The following is a 21,841-nucleotide window of genomic DNA, read 5'->3' on the forward strand; positions in this document are numbered from 1 at the left end:
ATAGCCATCTATTCAAATTGTAATTTAATTCAAGACTGAGCTAAATTGAAAATTACCAAATATTATTCTGATCTTATCTGATAAAAATTGATCTTTTGAATATCTTTTAAATTGTAATTTTTATGCATTAAATACATATCTTATTTAACAATTCAACTAACCCTATTTCAAAGGTATTTATAAGAAAACAACCCTATCCAAAATCTTATCAGTAAAAATGCTCGCCAAAGCAAGCAAATTCTCGTGCCACGAGCATTTGACCTAATTCAAGATAATAGATGGTATATAAACACTGAACGCTAAAAGCATGCAAACACCTGTAGACCAAATTGAGTTGAACAAACTTGAGGTTAAACATATAGGTATCCAATGTGCTCTTGAATTGTAGTAAATTAAGAAAATGCGTATTAACAAAAACGGAAAACGAAAGGCAACAAAAAAGTATAATGAAAACCAAACAAAATAGGTAAGTCTTCAATATTATTAAAGTTAAATTACTAGTTTGGGTATACTTTTAAAAACTATAATTCCCCTTTTAATTTGTTTTACTGCCCACATTACCTGGCTATAATAATCCTATTACAATTTAAAGTTTGTTAGCCCAGGAGCTGTCAGTTAAAATATAAAATTAAATACATTTCAATCGAGTGCATAGGTGAGAAGCAGCCATTCGGCGCAAAACGCTTTTACCATTCTATTCGCACTTTATTTTTGTATACGAATTCGTTTCGCAACTTCCGCAATTAATGGCGTAGCAATTTGGTCAAGAGAAGGAGGTCTGTAGAAGGTGGAGGTGGGAACTTTAGGGAGGGAGAATGACGTGGAACTGGCCGACGTGCACTTTGCTTTGCAATTCCCATCCGATATCAAATGGACTGACTCACACACGTTTTAGCCATAAAAGCATTACATATTTATGAACTTCTCGCTTCGCTATGCGGTTATTTTAATGTTGTTAAATGGCGAAACTCACCTCCATGACCAGGCTGACGCAATCCTGGGACTCCTTGCAGTCCAGCAGAGCCACCACGTTTTCATGATGGAGTTCGGTGAGCTCCTTCAGGATCTTGATCTCCTTCCCCAGCAGATTCTGCGTCTTCAGTTGTCCCTTCTTCGTGATGCACTTAATCGCCACCGGCATGTGTTTCTGTAACAGAGGAAGCGAAACGTTTCATTAATATTTAATTTAGGGTTACTCACTTCACAGTCATTGAACGGCTAACCCAATTACAAGCCAAAGTCAGCGAAATGACTGAATTTATTCGCATGGGAATTTCATTTGCACAATACTGGCAAATCAAAACACTGAATGGATAAACGTATTCCATTATAAATTTGTTTTGAATTTCGACCACAAAGGAATGTTGTTGTGAATGCCATATATAAAGTGTTTGTTAACAAAATAATAAAATGTTGTTTCGGTCAATTACTTTAACACCAAACTTCTTTTTTTGGTTCTTTTGATGTTTTTGAAATTTTTAAAATTATTTGTATGGTTTTAAAGTTTTAAAATATATCAGAAAGACATCACGTTTGCAGAAAGGCTCTCTTTCAACAAATCCTTATATTTACTATTTTGATTTTCTGTTTTTTATGTTGTTGACCTCGCCTTTGTGAGAAACGCTTCTTACGGAGTTCCTCTCCTTTTATCTAAAACCCATAATCTTCGTATCCAGCTGCTGCCATAAATTTGCCTTCCAAATGTTTACATTCTCCTTGGCTTGCTTCAATTAGCACGCACTGAAACAGGGAAATGCGGAAAATGCAAATACCCCGATCTCAAAAACGAGGGCCCCTCAACACTTTGGAGGGTCCCGCTCGGTTAAATGTTATTATTAGATACGCAAAAACGCATTCAACCGGCGGGCAGACAAAAGGGGGAGGGGCAGGCCCGTAATTGCGGTGAATAAGATTGTTTACTCGAGCGCTCGAGTGACGAACATGGCCCGGACTTGCAGTCCCACCAGCTAACGGGCTGGACTGAGTTGAGTTAACCGGTTAAATCGCACCACTGATAAGGCCGATGTCATTAACTGCACCGCCTCGAAATCCCCCATTTGACTTCCCCTCAATGTGGTCAGCTTATTTGCTTTTAACTTAGCAGGTGACAATGACTCTTTGTCTGTGTTTGCTCTTTTCGCCCTCTATCCCTGACTAAAACCGACAACAAAAGACGAAAGTGCAAATTTAAACAAGTTTGCCTACTACAAGGAAGCACAACTCGGATAGTGGCTAGTCTGGTGGGGAAGTGTCGACTGGAATTTATCCTATCCAGAGCTTAAATCATTGTACACAGCGCGTTTTGCTAATTATGATGCCAAACACAAACCTAAGGGGCTATAAGTTATGCATGAAAGTTAATTATTAAAATTAGGATTTCTAACAAGTTTCTTTGTGAGAAAAAATTTTAAACTTAAAGAAGGAATTTAAAAGCATTTTTTGTAATAAAGAATAAAGATTTGTTTAAGCACTTAAGCATTTTTTACCCAGCAGCATACCCTTCAAACTAACAACTACTAGGTGCAGATATAACCCGACATTCTATAGGTTTCTTTTTAGAGTATCGAATCACCTCAGCCGGTGTGCACGCGTTGTTTGAATGGAAATGATAATCGATATGCTCCCAAGCTCATTATCTTTTGCTGTGCATTCGCAGATGTATTTATACAATTTGCATGTTTATTTATTCCTGTTGAGTAAACTGCAATGAATCAAGCAATTCTTGCAGCTACTGACCGATAACAGACTCCTGCACTTTTGTTTGTTTGAGGCAATCTTAATGCGAGTTCAACTGCATCTGTTGCCAAGCATCTGACATTGTTTAATGGGGTATGACCTGTGACTTTGCCGAGATTACAAAAGGCATTTGGACCAGGTCAGTAAGAAAAGATGAAGTTACTGGTCGGTAAGATGGTTCGTTATTTTAGGGATTTATTAATAAAAATATAGTACGAATGCATATTAAACTATGCCTTGAAAAGTCAAAACACAAAACCAAGTTAATTTAGTCTTATATACTTTTTTTATTCGTGTTCATTATTTAATTAGTGAAAGTGTAGTAAAAAGCTAATTAAAAACGTTGAGTAATTAAACTTTGTTTCCATACATACATATGACACTTATATCTATATATTTTGAAATTTTAAAAACCTACCTTTTAAAAATGGAAAGCCATTGTAAAATAATAATGAATGAAATTCACTTGACCCCCTATTTACGACACTGCAATATATTTCATTTAGCTTTTAGTGTATTTATTTTTAAACAAAAAAAACAGTCTTCTTAAAATCAATCCTTAATGAAATACTTTTGAATGAAATTTGTTAAAACAATAATTATATTTGGTTATTTTCGTCATTGAACTATATTCTGTTTACCTTCTAGTCTAAGATAATAAAAACGCCTGAGATTAGATTACCCATAAAAACAATTGCGGACATCGTTCAGCGGAAACCGAGCAGTTCTTGACCCAATCACCTCAATCATCCAAGCGCAAGCGAAAACTGTGTCAAAAGCGAATGGGAAAGTTGCCCCACCGCCGCACCTGGTGTGGGGAAAATGGAAAATTAGAGACGAGACCTACGATCCCAATAGATCGGTGCAACTCTTTAAAGTCTCCAGGTTACGGAGTGCAGCATTTGGTTGGATATTTCATCAAACCCGCGCCCAAAAAAAGGTTCAACGAACTTCAGAGGCTCGATAAGGGGAAGCAAATTTGTTGTTTTGCGCTGTTTTAGGTGCAATGGCCCCTCAACTAACAACAAGAAAGGAAAACATTTCTTTTGGCCAAAAATAGCTGGCGAAAAATAAAGATAATAATTGCGCAGAAAATGCGAGAAAGAGTGAAGCCAGGGACAAAAGCGAGTGAAAAAAGTGCAGCACATCATCGTAGGCCAAAGTATCTGTTGGATACAAACAACTTCAACTGGTTTGGCGACTGAAAATGTATCTGCTCGCTGCGGTAAACTTCGCATACAAATCGCGGAAATTCTCGAATTTTTTTGCGACGCAAAACTTTTATTTCAATACTGCATAATTCACGCCCGATCGGATCACAAGTCAGGCGGTTAATTTATATAGAATACCACCGATCTGGAGCTGAACAAGACAAACTAGTTTGCGTGAGAAATACCTTGGCTAATTCATATGATATGCTGGAAGATGTCTGGCGGCATTTGCTGAATAATTTGAGCGTTAATTTCGATTTGTTTTGGTCTGCACGTGTCTAGCCTGATGTTCCCACCGTCACGAAATGAAAAGGTTATTTCGATTTAATAGAGTGGGTTTCTTTTCGATTTCATTGCCCATCACTAGACTTCCGTTTCTCTTTTTTTTTAAATTAAAACTAAATCACCAGGTCTAAGCGATTTTTAAACAATTACACTAGAGGAAACTATTTTCCAACATAATAAATAAGTAAAGATACTTTCAAAGTTTAATAGCTACCATGATTTGTACTAACTTAACTTAAAAAAAAAAAATCAATTTACAGATTTTACTACAGAAATTCTTAATTCTTCTTAGCAAAAGCTAATCATGTTGATAGAGGCCTGTCCAGAAGCTTCATTACAAAATAATTTAAAGCCCCAATCCCTGCAGTATTTTAAAATCTAAAAGATTAGATGATTCTCTATCTCAGTTATTTGTCAAGACGCATTTTCCCAAGCCACATGTATTAAATAAAGTAAAAATGCGGCTACAAAGTCAAATGCAAAATTGCAATTGCATTTTAGCTATGGACAAACTAAACATACGAATATGCCCATTGCGCAATGTTAGAAGGGGAGGGTTCTAAAACTACTATAAATATTATACGCTTAGAACGTAATTTTTGCATGATTCCACCGCCGGCTTGTGCAATTGACGGGCGATAAAACGAAGCGTTCGTTCGTTCGCTGAATTATGGAACACGTGTCGTCTGGATTTCCACATGCCAGCGTATCGGCCAGATAAAGATTGCTGAATTCATTCATGGCAAAGGGAAAACTACCAGACGGTACTTAGTACCCTAGCTGCTTGTCATTTATTTTTGGAATCGTATTCAGATCCTCTGCGGAGGATTTCCTTTTCTGTCCGCAAGTGCAAGTATCTTACGGGTGTGTATCTTTCGTAGCTGCACATGCTTGACTATTTTTAGCCAGTTTTCCGAGCACGTGCAGGCAAAAGGCACATTTGTGGAGACAAAAATGTTAGGCACTCCGCGATGCCTTGTCCTTCGAGCTGCTTAAGTAACCAAAGTAACCAAAGTGATTACGACGGCATTAAGTCATGGAAAGAAATCGAAAACTGGCGGACCACAAAACCAGTTACTCGAAATGGCCATAAAAGGAAAGACGCGGGAAGTGAACTAAGCTCAACTTGAATTCCAACTGTCGTCAAAGTGCGCTCAAATGGATGAAAAAATTAAAAAATACACACAAAGTTTTATAACTCGAATATCTTTACTAGATTTTTATGGGTTTAATTAGTAAAGACAGAACAAAAATGCATAACGCCGTTGAATGACATTTAATGCGTAAAATTAATTTTTATAAGCCTTTACAGGCACCAAATGGTTTTAAAACAAAACCCAATACAACTTGATAATAAATGATACAATTTTTAACTATACCGCAAGTTTTTACAAGTTTATTAGTTTGAAATCAGCGTTTGGAATATGTAAGCTAATTTTTAATAGGTAAAGGTACTAACAATTTAAAACAAGTTTTTTGTTTTAACTTTTTTCACATAGCAGGTGATTTAAAAAAATTAAAATGACACATACTTTTAGCTGAAGAAAAGAAGATTTACTGTAAAACCCAATTATTTCCAGATCACTTTGGGATTTTATTGAATGATTAACGATCAGTAACACGAAATGAAAGAAAACAAATCGAAATGAAATCAACAGATCGTTAGTAAAAGGGAGAAAGGCAAGCCATTAAATACGACAAATCCAAATTGTCAGAAAGAGAGGGTCTTACATCATTAAAAAGAGACGAATGTCTGGTCTACGTGTGAATCGATTGAGCCATTGTTATTGCTACTGCCATTGTAGTTGTTGTCACACTGCAGTTGTAATTAATAATGTGATTTCATTTACTGACGAGACGAACTTGAGCAATTTAGAAAAACAAAACAGAAAAAAAAACACAACTGCGTTGATAACAACGTTTTTTCTTTGCTTTGTTGCACTAAAACAAATAAAACAAGATCGATGGAACAAGAAAAACAATAACAAACCACGCTAAACGATATGTATGAGATAAAATCGGTCGGCATAATCATATGGGAATTCAAGTATATATTGTGTTAAAGGAGATAAACACACATTTTGTGTGTAGGTGCGTGTTTTTAATGGATACAGAAAACAGCTGATGCAATAACTGGCAGCTGTTGCTGATTCGAAAAACTTTTCGCTTGGATCTTTTCAGTTTGCGTGTTTTCTGTTGTTTTGATTTGTTTTGCTTTTTAAAACTGAATGAAAATTAAACAAATAACCGCCATTCCATATTTATGACCCACCATTTAAAATGTTTTTTTTTCTTTTTAACTATTTCAATATATACAAGTTTTGTTTTTTATTGGCAGAGATATGTTAAAAGTTGCTTGACCTGCAGCACTTGGCTAACTGGTTAATCTGGTGGCAATTAAAAAGGCCTATTATGGGAAACTAAAGTTTATAATATTAAATATTCACAAAAGATTGTACTGCTAATTTGCAAATAAAAAGCTAAAGGTTTCCAAGGTGCAATTAAAGCGTGCTTAAACAAGTAATAAACAATTTGAAGGCAGTGACAATTTAAAAACGTTTTATAGTGTTTTTAGTTATTTTTCAATTTTTTTACTTTATTCCTACTCTAATCCAATTGGAATTTATCAGCCCTTTTGCTGTCCAAAACACGCCTTACAATTGTTTATACTTCATTATTTCTAAGATGACCCTGAAATAGTTCAACACACTTCTAGCGCGAACAAATTGTATATTTATCATACGCAGTGGTGTTTGTGTGTTTTGTTTGTATTGCCAGAAGAAATCGCACGTGCGTGTGGCACCGAAATTTTTCTTTGAAATATGGAGAGGGTTTCAACAGAGAGCAATAGAAAAAAAACATAACTAAAACGCAAATTTTAAAGAAAACAAAAAAAAGGAGCCCTAACAAAAGGGCTGTGAATTCGCTAAACAATTTACTTGGGTCCGGTACAGTGGGTCAGAATATATCAAAATAATATTAATATTGTTTTGGTTGGGACATTTTGTAATATAAATAGTTTTTCTGAATACACAAATAATTAGTATTTTTTGCTAATTATTTCTTGTGAATGCTTACAATTTTACAAGTTTATTACTTGTTCGTAGTAAAAATTCAGGTAAAATTTTGCCAGCATATAATTGCTAATTGATCTTTTTGAACTTATCTACACATACGCAGGTAGTATTTTTTGACCCAATGCAAAGCAGAAATGTGGCTTTACTTTATTTTATATTTATAAATTGTAAAGAAGCCTTTTATTCGTTTAATTTAATGGTTTCTGATATACACTATTTATAATGTTTAGCAGCACTGTGATCAGCTGATTTTCGTTATATATACGACATTTGGCGAGGGGCTTTGGCTCTTGGCGTTTGCTGCGTGTTTACCTTTGACAATGGCGCATTGTTAATAACTTTGGGGCTTGTTATTGTATTATTTACAAATGCGACCAAGCCCCGCATTAAAATAAAACAATAACAACGAATGATGGAAAAACAGGTTAATAACATATGACGGAATTGTTGTTGTTTAGGGTTTGATATCTCTCCCAAGCGAATTCCAAGATTGGAACTGTGGTTGGAAGAGATTTCCGTTTTGCAGCCTTCTTCCTCTTACCTTGCGATGACGTCCTTTGTAGACGACGGCAAAGGCGCCGTGGCCCAGCATATCCTTGGAGCTATATTCATATTCCCCGACAATATTCATTGCATGCGAAAATCCAAAAAGGAGGAGGATGCGACGCCTGGAAGTGCTGCTCTCTCCGCCGCCCGCTCTCTCTTTCTCTTGGACACCCCCTCGCTCTCACACACACACACACTTGTTTTTCCCTTCTCTGCTTCCAATTGCAATTGTGGAAAATCAATTTCTTTTCTTTCTGGCAGCCACTAAAAGAGATTTTTTGGCCCCCGACGATCTCTGGCTTTTTCACGTAACACCTTCGTTGATTTTACTGTCCACCTGGCCAGTTGACAATTATCGGGCACTCACTTTAATTTCACTTGTAATTGAATTAAACTGTTCTTTTCCGTGTGTGATTGTGTCGGTTTTTTCAGTGTGGTATTGCTTTTAATTTGCGGTCCCACACTAGCATTCACACACGCACCCACACGACTGGATTGATGGCACACACACTCGCAGACACGCACTGTAAGATTTTCTTTTGGTTTTTGGAAAATTTGTCTTTTTGGTCCCAGCGAAAACTTTGCAAAACTCAATTGGCCAACTACTTCGCGAGAGAGACTGGAAAAAGGTAAGACGAAAACACAACTGAGCGAATTAATGGTGGTGGGGTTGGGCAGTGTGGCCGCAGGTGCCGAGGAGAAATACACCCCCACAGCTGGGAAAATATACTAAACGAAAATAACACAAAAAAAGTATTTGTTTTGGTTTAAATTCTATTAAAAATTAAATAATTTAATTATCAAAACTGCTAAGGCTAAAACTTAAAACTGGTCTAACTTAAGTAATCTATTTGTTGTATAATGGAAATATGTAAATTTAATTAATTTTTATCTGAGTTAATTAAATTTTATTTAATGTTTATACTTATAAAATAAGTATTCGGGAAAACAAGAAGCGTTTGATATATTTTAATACGCTAGGAATAACATTTGTCCGAACCTTCTATCTTTTGGTATGTTTTGCGAAGGCCGAGAATATTTAACGAGCAGCATATGGTAACACTAACAATTGATAAGCAAAGAGCAGCAAACCAAAACAAAAATAAAAGCCTTTTTAACTTAAAGGAAATGAGGGAAAATGAGCACACGTTTATTCGCTCAGAAGAGGAAATGATTTTAAATAGCATGAAAGGATAGTAAGTCAGATAAAGCGTCAAAAATACCGCGGTTCCCAAACTGTCTACCGAGAAGATCATTTGCTGCTACACGTGCAAACAGCTGATTTAAAATTGTTGATAATGGGTGCGTCAAAAATAGTCCATAATTCGGGTATGTAATGCAATATGTTAAAGAAAATTGCTTAACTTTTAAAAATTACTTATTTTAGGCAAAAGCCGAAACTCTAGGGTCCCTAAAAAATCCTCTATTAGTAAAGCAGCCAAAGCATCAAAAAAGCCTTCCGTCGATGTAAGTATGAAAATGAAGATCCTTCTAAAAGAACAAGTTCAAGGAACTCAGCCAAGAAAAGTCCTGAAAATGGTCCAAAAACAGCAAAAAAGAGACATTCCGCTAAGGATGCAGAAACTAAAACCTCCAAAAGACCCCGCATGGAAGAAAATCCTACACATACAGAGGAAATTCAATTTGCTAAAAATTTAATTGGTAAGCAAGGAACACCCGCATTTAATGAGTTTCTCGATTTTTTAATTGAGACAAAAAGTCTGAAAGTTTTAAAAGAAAAAGGGATAAAGACAGCAAGTATGTCTAGTATTTTAGACAAGTCATATAACAATGCCAACAAAGCCTTCAACGATCTGTATAACTTGTGGCTTGATGAACATGGAAATAAAACACGATATTTAACCACTTTGGAAAAGGAAGGGATAAATTTATCGAATATGTCCAGCATCTTAAGTGGATCGGGATTAAATTCTGCCAAATCTTTCAAAGAATTGTTTAAGCTGTGGTTTGACGAGCAAGGAAATAAAACACAATATCTAAAAACATTAGAGGAAGAAGGTATTAACTTACCGAACATGTCTAGTATTCTAAGCAAAGCAGGACAAAATGCTGCAAAAGCTTTCAAGGACTTGTATCACCTATGGTTCGATGAGCAAGGAAATAAAACACAATATTTGAATACTTTGGAAAAAGAAGGAATCAACCTGCCTAATATGTCCAGTATTTTGAATGGTGCTGGATTAAATGCTGTCAAAGCATTTAAAGACTTGTATGACCTATGGTTTGACCATCAAGGAAACAAAACGCGTTACTTGAAAACTTTAGAAAAGGAAGGCATAAATCTATCTAATGTGTCCGGTATTTTGAGCAGAGCAAAGACAAATGCTGCAAAATCATTTAAAGACTTGTATAACATCTGGTTCGATGAGCAAGGAAATAAAACAAAATATTTAAAAACTCTGGAAAAACAAGGGATAAATCTAAGAAATGTATCCAGTATTTTAGGCGGAGCAGGATCAAATGCAGCGAAGGCTTTTAAAGCCTTATATGAACTGTGGTTTGATGAACGCGGAAAGAAAACTCAACAATTAAGAACTCTAGAAGAAAAAGGAATTCATTTGCCCAATGTATCCAGTATCTTACATAGGGCAGGAACAAATGCGGCAAAGGCTTTCAAGGATTTATACGACCTGTGGTTCGATGGGCAAGGAAATCAAACCAAATGTTTGAAAACCTTAGAAAAAGAAGGAATAAGTCTTGCCAACATTTCCGATATTCTACATGGAGCTGGGTTTAATGCTGCCAAAGCTTTTAAAGAGTTGTATGACCTGTTGTTCGATAATCAAGCAAATAGAACACAGTTTTTGAAGACATTAGAAAAAGAAGAAATTAACTTGGCCACTATATCGAGTATTTTGAGTGGATCAGGCTCCAATGCTGCAAAAGCCTTTAAGGACTTGTACAACCTGTGGTTTGACTCAGAAGGAAAGAAAGCTAAATATTTAAAAAGTTTGGGAGAAGAAGGAATAAACCTTTCCAATATGTCCAGTATTTTAAGTAAATCTGGGTCTAATGCACCTAAAGCTTTTAAAAACTTGTATGGAATATGGTTTGATGAAAGGGGAACGAAAACTCTACAACTAAAAGCTCTAGAAAATGAAGGAGTAAACATTGCTAGTGTTTCAAGTATTTTACATGGTGGGGGCTTGAATGCTCCCAAAGCCTTTAAAGAGTTATGTGATCTTTGGTTTGACGAAGATGGAAAGAAGACACAATACCTAAAAACCCTCGAAAAAGAAGGGGTAAATCTTACTAATATGTCCAGCATTTTAAGTGGGGCAGGAGTTCATGCTCCAAAGTCATTTAAGGATTTATACAATGCTTTCATCAATGAACAAGGAAAGAAAACACCACATTTAAAGCATTTTTTAAAAGGAAAGGGTGAGGAGAATTTCTCCATGCATAACCTATCCGGTATTCTAAGCGGATCGGGAGCTAAGGCCGTAGATGCTTTTGAAGAATTCCACAATGCCTGTTTCAATAGCGAAGGAAGGAGAACAAAAATATTGGATGATTTCTATAATATAGGGTTTAGGCCAAGTAACCTATCCTCTATATTATGTAGAGGAGGAATTCGTGCTTCTTCAATTTTAAAAAGCTTCTATAGTGTTTGTTTTAATGAAGAAGGAGGGAAATCAACAATTCTACAGGATTTCTATAATATAGGTTTTAAGCCAGTAGATTTATGCAGCTTATTAAGTGGTACAGCAGGTGGCATAGAAAGATTGCACGAATTTTGCTTTGTAGAAGAGTCAAAGGTGTATCTTAATCATTTCTTAGATGATATAGAAGGCTTTACGCTGAATAATTTGTGTAACATATTGCATGGAGCAGAGGATAACGCTTGTTCGGCCCTAAAAGATTTTCATAATATTTGTTATGATAATAACGGTAACAAAACCATATTTTTAGATGATTTTTATAATTCTAATTTTAGTTCTAGTGATTTAGCTGGTATTTTATCAATGACTGGTAATAATGCTTCTTCTATTTTAAGAAGTTTTCATGAATCTTGTTTTAATAATGAACGATATTTAAATCATTTCATCGCTAAAGAGAAAATTTTCAAGCCGAAAGATTTATCCAAAATATTATATGGAGCAGGTACTAATGTTTGTCCTACTTTTGAAAAATTGCATGGTCTTTGTTTTGATGAAGTAGGATACAAAACAAAATATTTAAAAAGTCTTATTAAAGACTACCCATCAACTGAGATAATTAATATACTATATCAAAAACTTAGGTAATATACTTTTTTACTCTTAAAAGTGGATTTCTTTAGGGGCGACAAAAAAGGGTATATATAAACATAATCAGCCAATTATTATATAGATAGAAACGCATAAATTATAAATTTATATATGAATTTTAAATTTAAATCAAAATATATAAATAAAAAAATGTAAGAGAGCAAACGAATATGTAAATTAATAAAACATGCATGAATTTAATATTCTGTGATTTTGGTACAAAACTTAGTCTTAAAAAGCGTTTGGTAGTTTTATAGCTTATGAATATTTGTAAGTTAATGTTACATTAAATATTTCGGAATTAATCAATGTCAATAGCGGATGCCAGCACCGCAGGTAGCGGGGACCTAATCCACAATTAGCGGATAATTGCACCTCAGCTAGCGAATACATACTCCGCCGTTATCGGAGACCTCCTCAGATAGAGATGGGAAAATATCGATGATTCTTGCCAAACCTCGATACCAACGCTGTTTCGATGCTAGCATCGATGTTTTTCCACCTCTAGACCAGCAGCAAAACATAAGTAAAATTCGCTTAACTAATAGAAAGCTCGGTGAAAATCATAAGAAAAAAGCCCTCTTGGCCGTGAAAGTGTTTCTAATCAGCAAAAGAGGCAAGTTGCTACAATAAAATATTGAAACATCGCAGCTTTTGGCTTGTTTATGAATGCTATTGAGTGCAGAAAATCTGTGGATACATAGTGAACAGTGATAAGAAGAGAAAGAGGGTAGAGATGTAAAACGTGGAAATCTGATTCGAAATTGTTGTTTTGCAGGAAATCGCAATTTAATACTGGAAGGATGAGTGCGTCTAGTGAAGGTGGTACAGGGGGAGTTCCAGTGGGTGGAAGTACAGCTACAGCGCCATCAGGTAAGTTCACCGATATCCAAGTGGATTATTTATATTTATATACGTATGATATATGTGCAAGCCCTAGCATTGCGCGCGTGTATGCGTGTGTATACATAATATTTGTGCACCTCTCTCTGTTGCTCTCTCTCTCTGCGTGTATGTGTTTGTTTTGTTGTTACTGTGCATTCGTGGCAGGGTTGCCAACAGCCCCAGAAAGTAATTGTTCTTCTCGACTAAAATAATGTCCAAATCGTTCTTTGTTAACTTTATATTGATATAACATTTTTTTATAACGAATTATTGTTTAATCAAATGTTTTGGTAAACTCTAATTTAAAAATTGTCCAATTACAAGATAACTTTTCAAACGTGTTAAAAGTATTATTGAAACTAACAAAATTTCAGTAGGAAAAATTTAAATGAATAAAAACCGTAAATATTTTAAACTTGTAAGGTTTTAAATCATTGATTTAAAACAAATTAATAAACATTAAAAAATTGTTTAAAAAAGTTCGATAAGAACACCTGTCCGTCCTTTGTTTGTGTTCCATGTGGAACTTTTAACCGAAAACTCACAGAAGAACACACACTGCCACTCCCACCCGCACAGCCCCCCTGAAAACCATTAAGATACGCCCCCAACAACTGCATACCCATGCACTGCCATCGTTGACATTGCTGCCATCTTTATATCCATCATCATCATCATTATTGGCAGCCACTGGATCAATGTCCGCCTCTGCAAACGCCTCCGCATCTGCATCCGCATCCGCATCCCTGGTATCGCACTCACATCCGCCCCTGCAACTGCGTGGCGTCATAAACAAGTACTCATTGCCATCCCATTTGCCATCCTCTGCAGCGCACTCCTCGGTGGCCGCCAAGATTACGCACGTGAAATCGGACGGCAGCGGTGGGATATCCATTTCGGGGACACCGATCCTCAGCGGTGGCACCATCAAAGTGGCAGCAGCCAATCCCGTGCAGCAAACATCCCTGGGCACACCGATTGCGCTGAATGCAGGACAAGCCACTACGGCGGCCTCCATACGAGCCATTGGGGCAGGTGGCCAGTCCACGCAAGTCCGGGTGGTGATGCCCATGATCAAGCAGCTGGAGAATGTCACGGCCACGGGAAGGACCCAGATTACGGCCATACCAGCTGCGCCGGCGAGGAGTGGGGCAAATGCATCGATCACCGTGACCAGGCCCGTGACCCAGGCCACATATCTGCCGCGGGCCAGTGTGACGGCCACCCAGATGGGAGGCGTTGGTGTGGGAGTTGGCCAGCGGCTTGTGACGCCCCTAAGAGCCACATCATCGGCCACCGTGACGCAAACGGCACCGACAGTTCTTAGCTCCACCGGAGGATTTGTTCGCGGGGCGACCGCCTCGGTGAGCAGAGGTGGCGTGGCGCTCTCAGCGCAACCACCATCGGCGGTGATCTCGTCCAGCAACAGTGCTGCTTGGATGCAAGGTCCCACGGGACAGGTGCAACTGATCCGTGCCATTCCGCAGCCACGCCAGAGGATTATAACGACATCTGCGTGCATTTCCAATGCCAGTGTGGTGACCACCACTCCAGTGCAGGCGCCAACAGGTGAGTGATTGTGTGGATAATGCTTTGTAGTAGAAACACTCTAAACGAAATCCCTTTCAGCTCTATCCGTCTCTGCTGGCCAGCCCTTGACGCCACAACAAGCCACGGGTCCTGGCGGAGGGCCTCAGGCTTATGTGGCCACTGTATTGCCCCAACGACAGCACCAGGCCACTCTAGTTTACTCCTCCAACGTGTCCGCGCCCAATGTGAGCCAGAATCCCGGGCAGCAATTTAATCCTCGCTTTGCAGTGGCCACGCCCACGGGTGGAGTAACGACCACGACTCCCGGAGGAACTACTGTGACGCCTCGACACGTGCGTCCCATTCCGTTGGGCAAAAGTTTTCCGGGCGGCAAACTGAACACCACGAGCATAAGCATCCGGGCTCCAAGCATCCCGCAGCTGAATACCAGCGTTACGGCTTCGCCAACACCGGTCAGTGTTTCCGGAGGAGCAACAGTGGCGCCCGGGCGGGGTCCTGGTGCTGGGGGAACTGCTCTGACGGCCACCAATCTGCCCACCACGCGAATCATCCAACTGCAGCAGCCAGCGACTGGGACAACTCAGCAGATCATCGGATCCGCTGCCCGTCTGGCCGGGAATGTGATGCTGCAACCCTTCTTGATGAGCACCACCGCGGCCGCTAAGATGGGTAAGTAACGTTCCCAGTTTAAAGATAGTATTAAGTACGTTGCTATAGTTGAGAAATATTTAAAAAGAGTTTTTCAACACTGTTTATTAAGTCTTGACATTTCAACAACTATCGATAGATGTAGTAACCAATTTAGAAATTAAAGACTAGGTAGCAGGTAGCAAGGTTTTCGTATTATTTGTTTTTTTAAAAGCATTTCTTGATAAAAGAAAATAACATTGAAAATCACTTGCCCAGCAACTGCGAACAACCCGTCAGTTTTTGTATAACTCCTACGAGTTACTAAGAGACTTTTCCCAGCGTAAGGACATTTTCGTGGACATTATCGGCGATCAGCAAAAGCTTGGGTCTGTTGAATCTCATTCTTCTTGATATTGATGGTTGGTAGCTTACTTTACTTTCCTGGACAGCGAAAAACCCATTATATATACAACTGATTGCTTAATTTCGAACTGGGCTGCTAAGGACTGCAGTCCCATTAGGACCATGACAGAGCGAGAATGCGAAAATCAGCAAAGGAGCCCGATGCAGCCATCTATGCTTGGGTCGCCGGTGTGTAGCGATACAGAGACATGTACGAGTCAATCGCCAACCCAGGATAAGTACAGCGTGCTGGCCCTCGAGAGACAGAACTTGGAGCGATACCTCAACCTCATCCGCAGTCAATGCCACAAAAAGGCAAGTCCACTCAAATCGCATTTGAGCCAGAGCTCCCACACACCGACTTGTGAGATTGGGAATCCCGAGTTGCCTTCTGGATCATCATCTCAAGAAGAGGATATGATTGAAACCATTGATCAACACCTCTGCAATGACCGCGTAGTCAAATTGAATTGTTCTCCGAAGATCTCCTTGGAGGTAAGGGAGCAACCGAAACTTCCACCGGCACCATTGGCCCTCAAACGGCCCCTGCAACGTCGGTCTACCATCAGCATCATCTTGGGGGATGACTACGTAGAAGATTTCAGGCAGAGGTCAGCGAAAAAGTGCTTGGATAAAGAAAAACTTTTGGAACCAGCATTTTACAAAGCTAAACACGCCAAAAAAGCACGTGTTTCGTGTGGTTTGCACAGGAAATTAGGCATTGACCAAAATAAGAAGAATGGAAAGGAAAATATCGAATTTATTCCACTGAGCAAAGAGCATCTGAAGCGTTTAATAGAACTAGCTGAGGGTGACTGTCTTCAGGTGCTTGTGACCAAGTTTAATCTTAACATCCAACGCAGCGAAATTCAAATCCTTTTGAATTTCCGATGGCTTAACGATGTGATAATCAACTTCTATATGAACTTATTGACCGAGCGCTCGGAGAAGTGTGTTGGCCAGCTGCCCAGCGTGTATGCCATGAACACCTTCTTTGTGCCACGCCTACTGCAGAGTGGCCATGCGGGCGTAAAGCGTTGGACACGGAAGGTTGATCTTTTTAGCAAGGACATTATTCCGGTGCCTGTGCATTCCAACGGCGTTCACTGGTGCATGGCCATCATCCATATGCGGGACAAAACTATTCTATACTACGATTCAATAGGCGGAGGCAACCAAAAAGTGCTGGACGCACTGGAGGCTTACCTGCAGCAGGAGTCGCTGGATAAGCGCAAGCTATCTTTTGACACCAGCGGCTTTCGAATTGGAAATGCCCTAAACGTGCCGCGACAGGAAAACAGCAGGGACTGCGGCGTTTTCGCCTGTATGTTTGCTGAATACCTGACGCGGGATGCTCCAATCACCTTCTCACAAGATAACATTGACTATTTTCGAAGAAAGATGGCCCTGGAGATTTCCGGCGGCGAGCTGTGGTTGTAGGCTTTTAGTTAAAATTGAATTTATATTTAAAATAAATTTCCCTTATCATAAGTAACCCAGGTTTTGTTAAAAAAAAAAATGGAATTATGTGTGTTAATTTTTTTTATAGATAATAGAAAACCTTATTCTTGTATCATCATAATATTTTATTTTATTTTCCCCTCCTGCAGGCATTCGACCACCTGTTACCATGACGGCAAAAGTACAACCATCATTAACCATTACGCAGCTAAATCCGATAGGAAAGTTGTCGACCGCCGGAGGAGCAGGAGCGCCCACAATGGCGCCGCAGGGCGTGGCTAGTATCCAAGCGGTACCAGTGCCGAATGTCTCCGCCAGTGTGGTTAATCCCAGTTCAGTGGCAGGGGCCACTTCGGCAGCTGGAGGAGCCACTGTCCTGCCGTTGACCGTCAGCGGAAGAGGAGGAGCGGTGGGTCCAGGTGGTAACATCCTCACGGGCACTCTGACGCCCATCAAGAATGCCCACGGCATTACTCTGGGCAAGATGATGATGACACCGGCCACGGCGGCGCCCGGTGGAGATTCATCTGGCACTAGCGGAGCAACAGTCACGGGTTTCCAACGCACATGGAATCCGGTGGTGGCTTCACAGAGCCAGTTGATGAAGGTTGGTTTTTTGGTTATTCGCTTAGCTTTCCAGTTTTCAAGATTTCACTTATAGTCCACTTAAAAAAAAATAAGGGGCTTAAACCTTTTTTTAGTTTTGGTTAAAATAACGTTTACTCCTTTTTGATAAAATTTAAACTATATAAGTGAGCTCTTTCAAGGTGTACTATTATTTTTGACACTTGTCATTTTTTAATTGTATTTATTTACATCCTTACGCTGGACTCAACCCCTTTTTATAGCGTTAGTCATAATTTACTTTCCTATTTCAAGTTTTCCGTTGTTTCTTTTGCATTCAATTATTTTACATTAAATTATACTTATCTAAAAAAGAAGAACTAAGAATGTGGGCAGCTAAGCGAATTATTCGGGTATTTATTTTAATATATTTCCTATTCATTGGGTTTTGCATTAACAGATAGATGAGAAGGGAAGTGCTGCCACGATTTACTACGAATCCATGCCGGCCTCCGCCTCCACGGGGGTTCTCTCATTGACCACAACCACGGTGACGCAGAGCACCCAGGCCCAGGCACAACTGGTTAGCAGCGCCGGCGGCAGCAGTTTGTCGGTGTCTTCGCTGCCCTTCGGCAGTCATGCGCCCACTGGAGCGGGATCAGCGGGTACCGGATCTCAGGCCACTTTTACCGTATTGCCGTCAGGTGCCGGAGGAGCGGCCACCCGGACGATTGGTCACCAGCAACTCATTATACCGGCAGGACCAAACAGTGCACCGCCGCAACACATGGTTATCCCGCTGCATACATCCGTGAAGGTGACAACTGGGGCGGGCAATCCGCAGCAAGCAGCAGGAAGTGCAGCGCTGGTGTCCAGTTTCATGCGCAAACGGGATGCAGACGGTTCGCCCATCCGCGCGGCCAAGAATCTGGGACCCACCTTACTGTCGATGGCTAGCAACACCAGTGGTCCAAATATGACCCCTGCTCCGGGCACAACTTTCAATATCCAGCCAGTATCGGTGGCGGTGCCTCAGTCCGTCGGCTCCGGGCTCACTGTGGAAGCGTTGGCCAAGAAAGAACGGGAGCGCGTGGCCCATGGAGTGGCAAGCAGTGCAACCAGTGTGGCAACCACAGTTGGCACCGTCTCCACAACGCGAACTGCCCGGGCAGAGTCGCCAGATTCGTCAGATGGCTCAACCACAGTGTCGGCCAATTCCTCGCCTGGTGTCGACCAGCAATTGCAGGACAGGATTGGAGATCCACCGGTAACTGGAGGTGCAAGTGGGCGCGATAATTCCACACATTTTAATCCCATTACTGAGGTGGGTACCTAAATTAGCAACCTAAACTATATCTTACTAAATTTTCGTTAATTTAAAGATGTACTCCTCGCATCAATCAATGCAGCAGAACCTTGGCCTTTCCTCACTTGGAGGACGCAGTGGAAGCAGTGCCTTTGTGGACGTGCAAGCGCCAACGCCCCAGCAACAGCAGCCTCAGCAGCAGGCGCCTCATCAATTGATGCAGCAGGCGGGAACGCGTATGAATGGCACTGGCAATAGCTCCAGCTCCAGCTACGACTGCTCCTCCAGGAAGAAGCCGCGTCGATCAACGTGGGTTAAACGAGTTTAACTAATCAATGGCGATTGAATAATCCTCTATTGTATTCCCCAGCAATGACAGCCAGCACTCCACGCAGAGCCAGGCATCTTTGTCGCTACCTCCACCCAGTGCAGAAGCAACGCCGCCGGCTGGCGCATCCTACATGCAGAAACACAACAATGGAGGTCTGCTGGTGACAGCGGCGACCCCGGGAGTCGCTCCCAATAGTGCGCCGGGCGATGCCAACCATCGGAGCAGTGCACCCGCTGTGACGGGCAACAAGGAGAATGCCAATCCGGTGGACTTTGTGATACGACGTCCGCGCAATTGTGCTTTGCTTAATGTAAGCTTAGCCAGGACTCCATGCTTAGCTCATTTACTCATGTTCCTTTTGACTTTCAGACCTATAAACCCACCCACAAGTTGGCCAACAATCATTTCCATCGCTATGCGGATGTGAAGCCAAGGGAGGAGCGACGTGCCACTGTTATTGATCTAGCCAATCAACCAAATGTCCAGGGAAAGATTAATGGATGGAAAATTTATCATTTGCGCTCCCAAATGGAGGACTTGGTAAGAAATTTGGTAATTAAATGGCGACATAGCCGCTAATCAACAATTTGCTCTTCCTCAGAATGAATCTGAGGTTTTCAGTCTGGGAAAACTCGAGACAATGCTGCAAGAACTGGAAAAGGACAAGGAAAAGCATAGCGAAATGGAACGTGTCACTGAACTGCTGAAGGTGGGTGAATTCAGTTAATATATCTTAGTTGCAAACTAACAACTTTTCTATTTTGCAGGGCAACATACAGCGCAGCAAGATCATCACCGATGGCATCAACGAGGCGCAGAATCAGTTAATGAAGATCTTCGAGCACAAGCCACATGTCTCGGACATTATTAACCGATGTGCTTCCAAGCGCAACTTTAAGAAGCGCGAAAAGATCTAAAATCCTTAGACAGAAGGAAGCCCAGCCAACTGAACCTGTACATTGCCTAATTTAAGCAAAAATATAAGATTTAAACTAATTACCTTAAACGCGATCGATTTGTAAGACGTACAATTACAAAGAAACCAGCAATATTTTTTCAGTTTATTAAGTCGGAAACAAAAATACAAAGCACTCGAGTTGTATTAAGTGGAAAATAGTTTATTATTTGAAGGGTAATCGGGCTTTGCTGCAGTCTCTTAGTTAATAGTGATTACCTTGCCAAAATAATGCCAGAACTGCAAAGATTCCAGCGAAGCCCCTGGTTAAGTTTAATTTCTTGATTACATGGGTGGCGGTGGAGGGACGCCATTGAACATGGGATGCATGGCGGGACGTGGTGGACCCGGCATGGGAAATCCGCCGGGCGGTCCCAGCGCGCGATGAAGATTCGGTGGCGGTGGCGGCAGTATCTTAGGTTCGAATTTGAAGGCGAACTGCAGGAAGAACTGCTTTGTGTCGCGGTTCCAGTGCGTCCAGAATTTGCCCTCGCTCTTCTCCACCTCCCGCGAGGGAACCTTGAATCCAATGGTCTCATATGGCTCGGAGGCGAAAAGAAGGTACTGCCACTTGCGATCCGGGGGCTCGATCTTCTGCTCATAGGCGGACATAAAGCGGTGACGCGGTACGATGTTCTCCGTGATCTCCGGATAGTCGATTTGGAAGAGCAGCGACTGCTGGCCGTTGCTAAGCTCCCGCTGCTTGGTCACCCGGTAGCCGGGTCGTCCGATCTTCACGAACTTCTTCGGTTCCACGCGGGGCTTCTCCGGCGCCAGCAGCGATGAGGGCGCCTCTTTGGCCTCCTTGGCGGCTCTCCGGGCTAGATTCTCCTGGTGCTTCTTGCCCTGCGTGTGGGCCAAGTAGCTGCCCTCGTTGTTGTGCAGCGTCAGACACAATTTGCACTCGTAGGAACCCAAGTGGTTCTTCATGAAGTACGGATCCTTGTTCAGATCGATGGTCTCGAGGGCCAGTTGCCGGAGGCGCTCCTTCCGGTCGCGGTTCGTCTCCGACCAGGAGGCCACGCCTCCGCTGCCGGTCTTGCCGCCGGCGCGGTTCTGAAAGTCCATAGTTCTTACTTTTTATTGATTTTCAAGCCGTTTGGGACAAAAAACGTTTTTAGCGTTGGTAAAAATCTTCCAGAAAATGTTTTTGGTGGTGTAGAAAACAGGGTTGTCAGCCCTTGCGCAGTTAGTGGTGGGCGTTCACTAGAGTTATACGATAGTTTATGGGCACTACACAAAACAAACACAAAATCATCATTTGACTATTTCGAAATTGGGGTACAACATTTTGTGCAAAGAAGTTTTGTAGATATCAGGAATTGAAAAAAATAATATATTATAAACAGTGTTGGGAAAGGTACTAGTTTTTGGATCTAGGTAAGGTACAAGGTATTTGTAAAAATAAGAATTTAGGTAAGGTAAAAAGTAGACAATTTGTTATGTGTCTAGGTAAGGTAAAATGTACTAAAATTGTAAAACAAAAAACGTTTTTTAGTTCAATTTTTTTTAAATTTAATCTTTAATTAAACTTTTCTTTAATTTCTTTATTTATTTATTATTTACATATTGGGGAAAAGAATACGAAATTAAATTAAGTGGAACCAACGAATTTGAAAACAAAATTCAA

The 21,841-nt window shown here is 40.5% G+C and overlaps 5 protein-coding genes across 10 annotated transcripts in view; 3 read left to right on the forward strand and 2 right to left on the reverse strand.

Moving 5' to 3' along the window:
* Positions 1–8,491, reverse strand: part of LOC128257938 (serine/threonine-protein kinase ULK2) — a 21,257-nt gene extending 12,766 nt beyond the window's left edge. For both annotated transcript variants that reach the window (XM_052989244.1, XM_052989243.1), the window contains exons 1-2: positions 7,851–8,491; positions 974–1,147 (exon numbers count right to left, since the gene is read on the reverse strand). In XM_052989244.1, coding sequence (XP_052845204.1) covers positions 974–1,147; positions 7,851–7,940 — 264 coding nt within the window. In that variant the 5' untranslated portion in view covers positions 7,941–8,491. The remainder of the gene's footprint in view (positions 1–973; positions 1,148–7,850) is intronic.
* Positions 8,459–20,370, forward strand: LOC128257933 (uncharacterized). Of its 5 annotated transcripts, none has more exons than XM_052989235.1 (11): positions 8,459–8,484; positions 12,905–12,999; positions 13,699–14,580; positions 14,641–15,231; positions 17,205–17,662; positions 18,080–18,943; positions 19,002–19,234; positions 19,296–19,566; positions 19,626–19,796; positions 19,858–19,965; positions 20,024–20,370. In XM_052989235.1, the coding sequence occupies exons 2-11, from the start codon at positions 12,930–12,932 to the stop codon at positions 20,171–20,173; spliced, it is 3,798 nt and encodes a 1,265-aa protein (XP_052845195.1). In that variant the 5' UTR covers positions 8,459–8,484; positions 12,905–12,929; the 3' UTR covers positions 20,174–20,370. The 5 variants fall into 5 exon arrangements, with proteins under 5 accessions (XP_052845195.1, XP_052845193.1, XP_052845191.1 ...); XM_052989233.1 differs by having other exon boundaries at positions 8,463–8,484; positions 13,591–14,580; XM_052989231.1 differs by lacking the exon at positions 8,459–8,484 and adding an exon at positions 12,594–12,742 and having other exon boundaries at positions 13,591–14,580.
* LOC128257937 (uncharacterized) lies at positions 8,969–12,140 on the forward strand. The gene is made up of 2 exons (XM_052989241.1): positions 8,969–9,184; positions 9,243–12,140. The coding sequence occupies exon 2, from the start codon at positions 9,463–9,465 to the stop codon at positions 12,121–12,123; it is 2,661 nt and encodes an 886-aa protein (XP_052845201.1). The 5' UTR covers positions 8,969–9,184; positions 9,243–9,462; the 3' UTR covers positions 12,124–12,140.
* Positions 15,419–17,063, forward strand: LOC128257952 (sentrin-specific protease). The gene is made up of 2 exons (XM_052989273.1): positions 15,419–15,578; positions 15,642–17,063. Exon 2 carries the CDS (start codon positions 15,718–15,720, stop codon positions 17,032–17,034), a length of 1,317 nt encoding a protein of 438 aa, XP_052845233.1. The 5' UTR covers positions 15,419–15,578; positions 15,642–15,717; the 3' UTR covers positions 17,035–17,063.
* On the reverse strand, positions 20,288–21,415 carry LOC128257960 (splicing factor 3A subunit 2). The gene has a single exon (XM_052989284.1). It carries the CDS (start codon positions 21,277–21,279, stop codon positions 20,497–20,499), a length of 783 nt encoding a protein of 260 aa, XP_052845244.1. The 5' UTR covers positions 21,280–21,415; the 3' UTR covers positions 20,288–20,496.
* Positions 21,416–21,841: the final 426 nt, after the last annotated feature.

This window comes from Drosophila gunungcola (assembly GCF_025200985.1).
Source record: "Drosophila gunungcola strain Sukarami chromosome 3L unlocalized genomic scaffold, Dgunungcola_SK_2 000002F, whole genome shotgun sequence".
Taxonomy (NCBI): Eukaryota; Metazoa; Arthropoda; class Insecta; order Diptera; family Drosophilidae; genus Drosophila; species Drosophila gunungcola.

Excerpts from the sequence above, each read along its gene's own strand:
- LOC128257937 (XM_052989241.1), top strand. The coding sequence starts at position 9,463 with ATGGAAGAAAATCCTACACATACAGAGGAAATTCAATTTGCTAAAAAT.
- LOC128257933 (XM_052989233.1), top strand. The coding sequence starts at position 12,930 with ATGAGTGCGTCTAGTGAAGGTGGTACAGGGGGAGTTCCAGTGGGTGGA. Across the intron at positions 14,581-14,640 it reads TCCAGTGCAGGCGCCAACAG|CTCTATCCGTCTCTGCTGGC; the intron begins GTGAGTGATTGT and ends AATCCCTTTCAG. Across the intron at positions 15,232-17,204 it reads CACCGCGGCCGCTAAGATGG|GCATTCGACCACCTGTTACC; the intron begins GTAAGTAACGTT and ends CCCCTCCTGCAG.
- LOC128257952 (XM_052989273.1), top strand. The coding sequence starts at position 15,718 with ATGACAGAGCGAGAATGCGAAAATCAGCAAAGGAGCCCGATGCAGCCA.
- LOC128257960 (XM_052989284.1), bottom strand. The coding sequence starts at position 21,279 with ATGGACTTTCAGAACCGCGCCGGCGGCAAGACCGGCAGCGGAGGCGTG.